Below are 8911 nucleotides of genomic sequence, written 5' to 3'. Positions count from 1 at the left end.
TAAAATCTGTAATCGACCAGTGTTTCTGTGCCTTTATCCTTGTTTCCTTACTTGTTTTGTCATCGTTCATAACATCTTCAGTAGTAACATCTAAAGTAGAAAATTCGCATGACAAATCTTCACTTTTGTCATGCGAATTTTCTACTTTCTGTCAAAGTTTTCAAAATGCAATGTAATAGCGTACACCGAGGTAATAACCTCAATATGATATGCTAAAATGTCCTGCAGTTTCAAAGTTAAAGACTATGGATGGGGAATTTAAACAAAATACTTGTTTAAATATCTGTGTATCCTCATAGAAGTATCTCAATTATGGTGGTGTTATTGTTTCAAAATAAAGTAAATAAATGGTTAATAGTAGTAATAATAATAGTTAATAAATAAATTGATTTGTGACATGTTCACACTGTTTATTTTATTTTGAAACAATAATACCCCCATAGACACGACAGGACAGAAAATTAACAGAGTGCACGGCATGACAGGTTTAAGTTTGAGTTCTCTGCTTAATAGTTCATGTTCAAAAATATTGATTACACTGCCCTAGATCATAAGAATATGAATTTTATGAATAATTCAATAGGCTGGGGTTCTGAAACTGAATGCTGAACCCCTGAAAAGTTTAGGTGTCACTTCAACTAGATGAGGTGCATTTTGTTACACTGCAAAAAAATCATTCTCACTCAATCAGACTCACTGACCCGTAGAACCTGCCCTTCGTCAGGTGGCCTCTAGAAATATCCACCTTACTCTGTGGTAATTACCAAGCTACATACAAATTAGTGGAAACTGCAATGAAATTTTTAACTACAAACAACTACAAGCACTTTGCAAAACATTTTTATGCATGATCAATTTGATTAAATATTTCAGCTTCTCATGCGGAGGAACTTGGTGTAAAATAAGCTTGATAAGTCCACACTCACACCTAAGAAAACACAGACAACCATTACCTCAGAAACATCTTATTTTATTCATGAAACCAATACTTTGGGGACTGCATTATTTATATCATTGTCAAATCATTTAAAAATACTGCAACAGCTAATGAAGTGGAAATTAGCTACAGATTAGAAGCTGTTGCATCAGTAATAGTAAATAAAACACACATAATGGTTTAGAGTCCATGATTTATTTTTACAAATGGCAGCGCAGAGCCTGCCAATGAGAAAAGGCACAGTTCCAGGTTGTGAGGATGATACTTGCTTGACTGAGGACAACTAAGGACATCAAATGATCGCATACAAGGAGTGTGTCTGAAAACTCATACTACATACTATTTAGTGGGCATTTTAAGTGTAGAACCTTAGGAAAACGGAGGTTAAAACCTGTAACATCACAGAAAAATGAAAATTTTTGAACAACAAATTTAAAATATGCATTGAAACTAATGTGTTGATAGCTGGGTTTTGTTTTTCCAATTGTATCCTATCTAGGCAATAAGTAGTCCGTCCTTTCAGGTACAACCTTGTTCTCACCACGTCAGAGCATCCTCACAATTATGACCAATATGGCCACTGCGGGACATGGCAATAATTTTATATTTGCCCCACCATTGTATTATGCCATCCCAGTACTATGTGTTCGGATTTTCCCGTTGACATATTGCAGTCATATCAGTGGTAAAGATCTATTCCAACGCTGCTTTCCAGAGGAGTGGTGAATGACATTTTACAAGCGACGGAAAGGAGAAATAATGAAATATGACAACATAAAGCCGCTCTTAGAGGCTACCAAACTCAGCACCAATGGGTACTATCACAATTCATTTGACTGCGGTGTCAATTTAATGAAAAAAATCCCACACCGAGTGCCTTTAAATAGTGTGTTTAGGTGTACGGTTTGGGTGCGTTTTAGAGAGGAATGTTGGCGTGTTTCTTCCAGGGGTTGACCTGCTTCTTGCTGGCCAGCACCTCCAGATCTCTGCAGATCCTCTTGCGAGTGGTCGACGGCTCGATGATGTCATCCACAAAACCTGAAGCACACAAACATAATGGTCAAGTCAGAGAGGGGGTGAGACTGGGTGTATTCTCTTAACGCATAATATGGGTATATGAACTGGTTGATGTGAGGAAAGGATGGAGAAGCCTAATTTTTTACACACATCCTCCTTGTTAACTAGAGATATTCGGACAAGGACAAACAAATTTACAGATTCACCATCCTTATTGATATGTTTGATCATGCTGCCCACAGAGTATTAAATTAGAGACAGGTAAGGACGGTGACAGAGATTCAGAGGGAGGAGGGTTTACCTCTGACAGCAGCAGGGAAGGGGTTAGCGAACTTCTCCACGTATTCGGCCTCTGCCTCGGCCTGGTTCTCCTTCCCTCTGAAGATAATCTGAACGGCACCCTGAGAGAGAGAGAGAGACCATACATAGTGTCAAAACAAATCAGAAGGAGTCTTGGAGGGAAATAGAGAAAGATACAAACAAAGAGATGTGTTTGTACCTTGGCACCCATGACAGCAACCTCAGCGGAGGGCCAGGCGTAGTTCACATCTCCTCTCAAGTGTTTGGAGCTCATGACATCATAGGCTCCCCCGTAAGCCTGGGAAACACACACACACACACACACATTTATATTTCTATGCCTGTGAGGACCTTCATTGACTCCAGAGTTCATTCACTAGCCCCTAACCTTCTTCACTACTTACCTAACCTTAACCTAAAATAGTGTCTTAAAGAAAAAATAAGGACCGCCAAAATGTCCTCACTTTAGAGGATTTTACTCATCTTTCTATCCTTGTGAGGACATTTGGTACACACACACACACACACACACACACACACACACACACACACACACACACACACACACACACACACACACACACACACACACACACACACACACACACACGCGTGCACACCTACCTTCCTGGTGATGACGGTGATTTTAGGGACAGTGGCCTCTGCAAAGGCAAACAGCAGTTTGGCTCCGTGTCTGATGATGCCTCCATACTCCTGAGCGGTTCCTGTCGAAGGCGATCACAGTGATGGTGGTGAGTGTGAGCAGTGTGACAGCGGCTACGTTTCCATGCACAGAGAGTTCTGTTGTTAACCCGATTTTGGGTCGATGCATGTAAACGTCATAATTATCCAAGTATGTTCATACTCTGATTATGAGAAACCCAGTTAAGATGCCTGGTTTACTTCTATATTTAACAGCTTAATATGGCATGTAAAGATCTTACTCCTTTTAGTTTGGGTTTTTGCGCTCTTTGCAAACTCATTTGTACATTTTTATGTCAGCAAAAAAACATGGCAGTGAGCAGTATTTACTATTATTAGTCTATATGGTGTTTTCTTGTGCTCTTTATAAATAGTCCAAAAAGAAGTATGCTTCAGGTGCGTAGGTTCCAAAAAGCATATGGGCTGAAAGATGATGAACAGAATGATGAATATGACGAATAGAATAACAAAACAAGGTGCACCAACATCTTTTGTTGGTGCACCTTGTTTTGTTATTCTATCACATTTTTTGCACTTGAGCACGTCATGTAAATACGGTAAGCATTTTTCTATTTTTTGCATCAGTAAGTCTCCATTTTGGATTATTCCTTCCATAGCCAGTGTGCAAGCTCTTTTCATCATCTTTCTCCTATATTAGAAATAATGTACTGCTTAGTCAGAGGGCTGCTGCACCTTTTCAGATTTTTTTGCAGGCAAATGTTCTATCTGTGTGCCTGTTAATTGGTTTATTCATGGCAGCAGGGAGCAGGGAGACTCAATCACAGTGTCAAAGGTCCATGTAAACAGCTTAACCCTGGAGTATGGCCAATAGCCAGGTCACTCTGTGCATGTACTGCAGGCTGTGTATATGCACTATGAGATGTAGAGAATACCTGGCAGGAAGCCCGGCACGTCCACAAAGGTGATGATGGGAATGTTGAAAGCATCACAGAAGCGAACGAAGCGGGCTCCTTTCACTGAGGAGTTGATGTCCAAACAACCTGAAGACCGAGGCAGAGAGACAAGGGACTGAACAGCTAGACTGAACAGACACATCAGAATGGAAAATAAACAGAGAACAATTCAGCAGTTAATGATGCCATTGTTCTTTTCTCATTTTGTACCATCATCCTCTTTTTGGGTTTAAGCTTAGTTTGTTTGCACATACAAATGATAAAAATTGAAAAAGAAGAAAGAAATATAAACTGTACAAGTGAGGCAAAGAAACCCCGAGGATATTATAAAAACATCTCACACCAAGAGGAAAAAAACATCAAGATGACAAGGAAGAGAATGGTACAACACAAAAACAACCAAATGCATATGCAATGAAAACAAAAGTTACATAAAATAACCCTAATGCAGATAATGATATCATGGGGGAAGTGATCCCTTTTACTTTTGGCCCTTCAAACCCTTCACTCACCAGATGCCACTTTGGGTTGATTACCCACGATGCCCACGGTGCGTCCGTTCATGCGGGCGAATCCCACCACGATGTTCTTGGCGTAGTTGGGCATGATCTCAAAGAAATCCCTCTCATCCACTATCTGGAGGGTTATATGAAGAAGAGAGGAGGCTTTTACAAGTGGCAGAAATTAAATTACATGTGGTGTGTGTGTGTGTGTGTGTGTGTGTCATACCCCGTGAATGATGTCCAACATGTCATAGGCTTTAGTCGTTTCGAACGGGACGATAGTATCCAACCCAGGTACCAGACGATCGCTGGAAGACAGAGAGACGAGAGTTGAAATAAAAGAACAATATACTCACACTTCCACAGGGATACGTGATTGGTTGTTCCGTTCAGCAGAGGTCGTGTGATTGGATACCTGGGGTCGTGGCACTTGGTGACGGGGGCGGGATCCTGGTTGCTAAGCGGCAGGAAGTTGAAGAAGTCCCGGAGGTTGAGCAGGGCGTCGATGTCATTCTCAAATGCGCGGTGGGCCACACCTGAGAACAAGGAAAGGAAAGTTTATTTATAAAGCACATTTCGTACATAAAGGCAATTCAAAGTGCTTTACACAAGGTATACAAGACAATAGATAAATACAGGATGGGATAAACAAAAAAAACAAATAAAAAGAGCTAATAAACTGTATAAGAAGAGAGAATAAAATAGATATAGAACAAGAAATAAGATACAATCAGAAACACTGACACTAATATTTCTCTATATAACTCTAGTCTCTTTGAGTTATACTCCTGACCTGGGATTAGATTTCCTGCTAAGTTATTGTGAAGTTTACACAACTATATGACCAGTTATCCTGAATCAGCATTCCTATTCTGAAGGTTTTATAAATATGGCTGCTGGGAGACAAAGGAAACAGTGACGAGGAATGTGCAACACACAGAAGACGCTGAGTGAGAGACAAAGTGGCTATTGCAGCTGAATGCTTGTACAATAACATATTGAGTGGAAACACAATGGATGTTGCAAGGATTTAATATCCCTAAGTCCTAAACAATACTCAACACAATGAGGATTGTTTTTCAGTTTAAATGAGAAAATAAAGAGTGCCAGAATCGGGGGTGATAAGGTTTTTTTTTTTTTTTTTTTTTTTACACACACACACACACACACACACACACACACACACACACACACACACACACACACACACACACACACACACACACACACACACACAGCACAGTGGAAGGAAAAAAACAACACACTAACTGACCGGACACGGCGGTGTGTGTCTTGGCTCCTCCCAGCTCCTCCTGAGTCACGTCCTCGTTGGTGACGGACTTCACCACATCGGGCCCTGTGATGAACAGGTATGATGTGTCCTACACACACACACACACACAGTTTACCATTCATTTTTTACGTCAGTGTAGTGTCAGGCTACTGTGCATGAGTATATAATCCCAGAAATAGGACTGGGTAATTAATAGTGTATTATCATATATTGCGACTTTAGTTTCCACAATAATGCTGTTAGATATTTATAATTAGAATTAGAGATTATAAAATAGAGATTATAAAATGCAAAAAGTGTCGTAAAATTATTTTGTTCCTGAAATTCTCATGACAAATAATGGCAATTAATAATATTCAGCAAGATATTTGGGATTACCATTTTAGTCATAACTGTGCAGCCCTACCCAGCAGGCCTCCATACCTTGACCATGAAGGTGAAGTCTGTCAGAGCGGGGGAGTAGACGGCCCCTCCTGCACAGGGTCCCATGATGAGGGAGATCTGGGGGACGACGCCTGACGCCATCACATTCCTCTGTAAACAAAGAATAGTTTTTTTTTTTTTTTACTTTTCATACACAACCACACGAAAAAACTATATTCTGTACTCAGACTTACATACCATCTTGACTTATATGTAGTAAATATCGCAAATCACCAAATAGAATGTCACCAAAAAGAAACCACATATCATCACTATCAGATGAAAACCTTGTATCTCCAAAATGTCAACTTTTCAGGAGCTAGGAAAGGCAGCAGTTTTATAAACCAAAGGATTATAGAGTTTTCTCAACCCATAGAGGACCATGTAATCCTTCAATTCAAGTGAAAAAAATAAACATTTAAAAAATAAATAAATAAACAAAATTTGAGTTACAAGGTTTTCACATGACAACAGTGATATGAGATTTAAGGAACGATTTTTCATCAAATTGATAAAAATGATAGTATGGCCTGTACAAGATGGCAAAATTTAGCAAGAAATTATTTGGACTGGTGAATTGCAAGCAACATTGATTGTGCACAGTGCACACCAGAAGAGGTTAGACACGTTTTATTATATTGATATACTACATGGTACAACAAAAAAAGCGAATGACGTGTTTCGCATGTCGTTGCTTCATCGGGTTCGCTCCACACTTCGATTTGTATTGAGTTGCTTCGTGTAAACAACAACAACAGGTTTTCCTAGTGGTTGCTGCCGAAAAAGTTGCCAGAAAAAAATGTCACTTGCAACTTGCATCTGGTTGCGTGCAAGTTGCACTGTGTAAAACCAGCCGTAGGACTTCTGAGAATAAGACTGAGCAAACCATAGAGACAGGACAGACTCAGGTCTTGAGGCTTGATAAGTAAATATCTCAACAACATATAACTTTGGAATTTACGGTACATTTATTCTGTATGCTTCTGCACTGCACTCTCACATTAACGGTGGTTATAAAATGAGCGGTCATGTGAGAAGGTCTTTACAAAGAGACCAAATCATACCAGGAATATATCTGCATATCCAGCTAGAGACTCCACCCCCTCCTGGATCCGAGCTCCTCCAGAGTCATTCAGCCCGATGACCGGGGCTCCCACCATCATGGCCTGGTCCATGATCTGAGCAGGAAAGATGGACGGGTTGTATGTCATCCAAAACAGTATTCAACAAGTCAAACAACTGGATTGCATTCTCCCCACTCACATGCATGCATACACAGTATGAAATTGCTATGATGTACATGAACGGTTTCACCAGCCTACCTTACAGATCTTCTGTGCGTGAGCTCCAGACAGACTGCCTCCAAACACGGTGAAGTCCTGAGAGAAACAGACAGAGAGAACATTATACAAGTTAAACCAAGGTGCTGTGCATTGCCCAAAAGTATGATTCTCCATCATTTAGTTACATGTTGTACCTGACTGAAAACATAGACCAGCCTGCCGTTGATCCTGCCTTGTCCCGTCACAACACTGTCACCTGGGAACTAGGAGAGAGAGAGAGAGAGAGAGAGAGAGAGAGAGAGAGAGAGAGAGAGAGAGAGAGAGAGAGAAGACACACAATGTGATGACAATAAAGATTTCAATACCCCAAGGAAAGGAGGGTATCTCATTTCCGGTAACATGAGGATGATGCTGCCTGTTACCTTGTTTCGGTCCTGCTCCATTCCGAAGTCGGAGCAGCGATGCTCCACAAACATGTCGTACTCCACGAAGGAGTCCGGGTCCAGCAGCAGCTCCACTCGCTCCCTGGCTGTCAGCTTGCCCTGCAGCAGATACACCAAGTTACATGCTATTACCACATAATTAGTTGAAAGAGCACAACATTGGTGTATTTGGTATGCAGTCATACAGACCATGCCCCTCTTTCACCAAGCAAAACAGAGAAACATCCTATCACAGGGTTAACACACCCACTTGGAAATCAAATTCAAAGACTTTTCCATGACTTTCAAGGTCTGGTTTGGCATGCTTTGGGTAAGACATGACATTGGTCTAAATTAGACATTATAGAGGAATAGGAATAGAGGAATGGAATAGAGGAATGTGCGTGGGGAAAGTTAAAAAATGTTGTCCCCTCCATCAACAGCCACTGTAAAGGTGCCCGTGAGCAAGGCATTTAACCCCCAACTTACTGTTGAGCTGCTCACTGGTCCACAGTAGAGGACTGTGGTTGTACTGGGAAGCTTTCAGGTGTGAATGTGAAGCAGGGCAGTGCCGAAAAAGTGTCGACTTTCTCTGGACAAATAAAAGTTGATGACAAAAAAGAAACAGAACACGAATGTTAGCTGACATTACCCTTTTGTGTTGTGCATCAATCCTCTGCTGACCTCCCCCGACCAGCGCCGCCTTCCGTTTCTTGTCAATCCTCTCCTGCACAGACATGTGACTGACGGAATACCAGCGGCAGTGCTGCTGCAGGCTCGTCTGCGGCACCGCGGCAGCGACGGCGCCATGTTTCACTTGTGCCAAACTCCTGAAAGATGCCCTCAACCCGTTTATCAGCCCGCAGCTGCTCCGTGCCACAGCGAAGGCCGCCATTGCTGAGCGTGTTCTCTCCGGTGACGGTCTGCAGGGATTGAAAAACAGACATGAAGGCCAATGGCGAAAGGGGCGCGACCTCCCACAGCCAATCAGAAGGAAGGAACTCGTAGCGAGGGCGGGACTTGGACAGCAATCATGTTCTCGTCTAGTTCGTGGTCTGTAATCTGAATGTCACTGAAGTAAACTACATTTCCCAACATTTTACTATTGGCCACTCA

The 8911-nt window shown here is 41.5% G+C and overlaps 1 protein-coding gene across 1 annotated transcript; it reads right to left on the bottom strand.

The window, feature by feature from the left end:
* Positions 1-1116: 1116 nt before the first annotated feature.
* Positions 1117-8766, bottom strand: pccb (propionyl-CoA carboxylase subunit beta). The gene is made up of 15 exons (XM_071912379.2): positions 8448-8766; positions 7796-7915; positions 7568-7636; positions 7413-7469; positions 7155-7268; positions 6091-6201; positions 5647-5755; positions 4789-4909; positions 4600-4681; positions 4383-4506; positions 3850-3957; positions 2879-2979; positions 2454-2552; positions 2256-2355; positions 1117-1975 (listed from the first exon to the last, which is right to left on the bottom strand). Exons 1-15 carry the CDS (start codon positions 8688-8690, stop codon positions 1854-1856), a joined length of 1680 nt encoding a protein of 559 aa, XP_071768480.2. The 5' UTR covers positions 8691-8766; the 3' UTR covers positions 1117-1853.
* Positions 8767-8911: the final 145 nt, after the last annotated feature.

This window comes from Centroberyx gerrardi, chromosome 17 (assembly GCF_048128805.1).
Source record: "Centroberyx gerrardi isolate f3 chromosome 17, fCenGer3.hap1.cur.20231027, whole genome shotgun sequence".
In the NCBI taxonomy this organism is placed as follows: Eukaryota; Metazoa; Chordata; class Actinopteri; order Beryciformes; family Berycidae; genus Centroberyx; species Centroberyx gerrardi.
This window is presented reverse-complemented; position numbering and strand designations above follow the sequence as displayed.

Excerpts from the sequence above, each read along its gene's own strand:
- pccb (XM_071912379.2), bottom strand. The coding sequence starts at position 8,690 with ATGGCGGCCTTCGCTGTGGCACGGAGCAGCTGCGGGCTGATAAACGGG. Across the intron at positions 4,507-4,599 it reads TGTTGGACATCATTCACGGG|ATAGTGGATGAGAGGGATTT; the intron begins GTATGACACACA and ends ATAACCCTCCAG. Across the intron at positions 2,980-3,849 it reads CGTGCCGGGCTTCCTGCCAG|GAACCGCTCAGGAGTATGGA; the intron begins GTATTCTCTACA and ends CGCCTTCGACAG.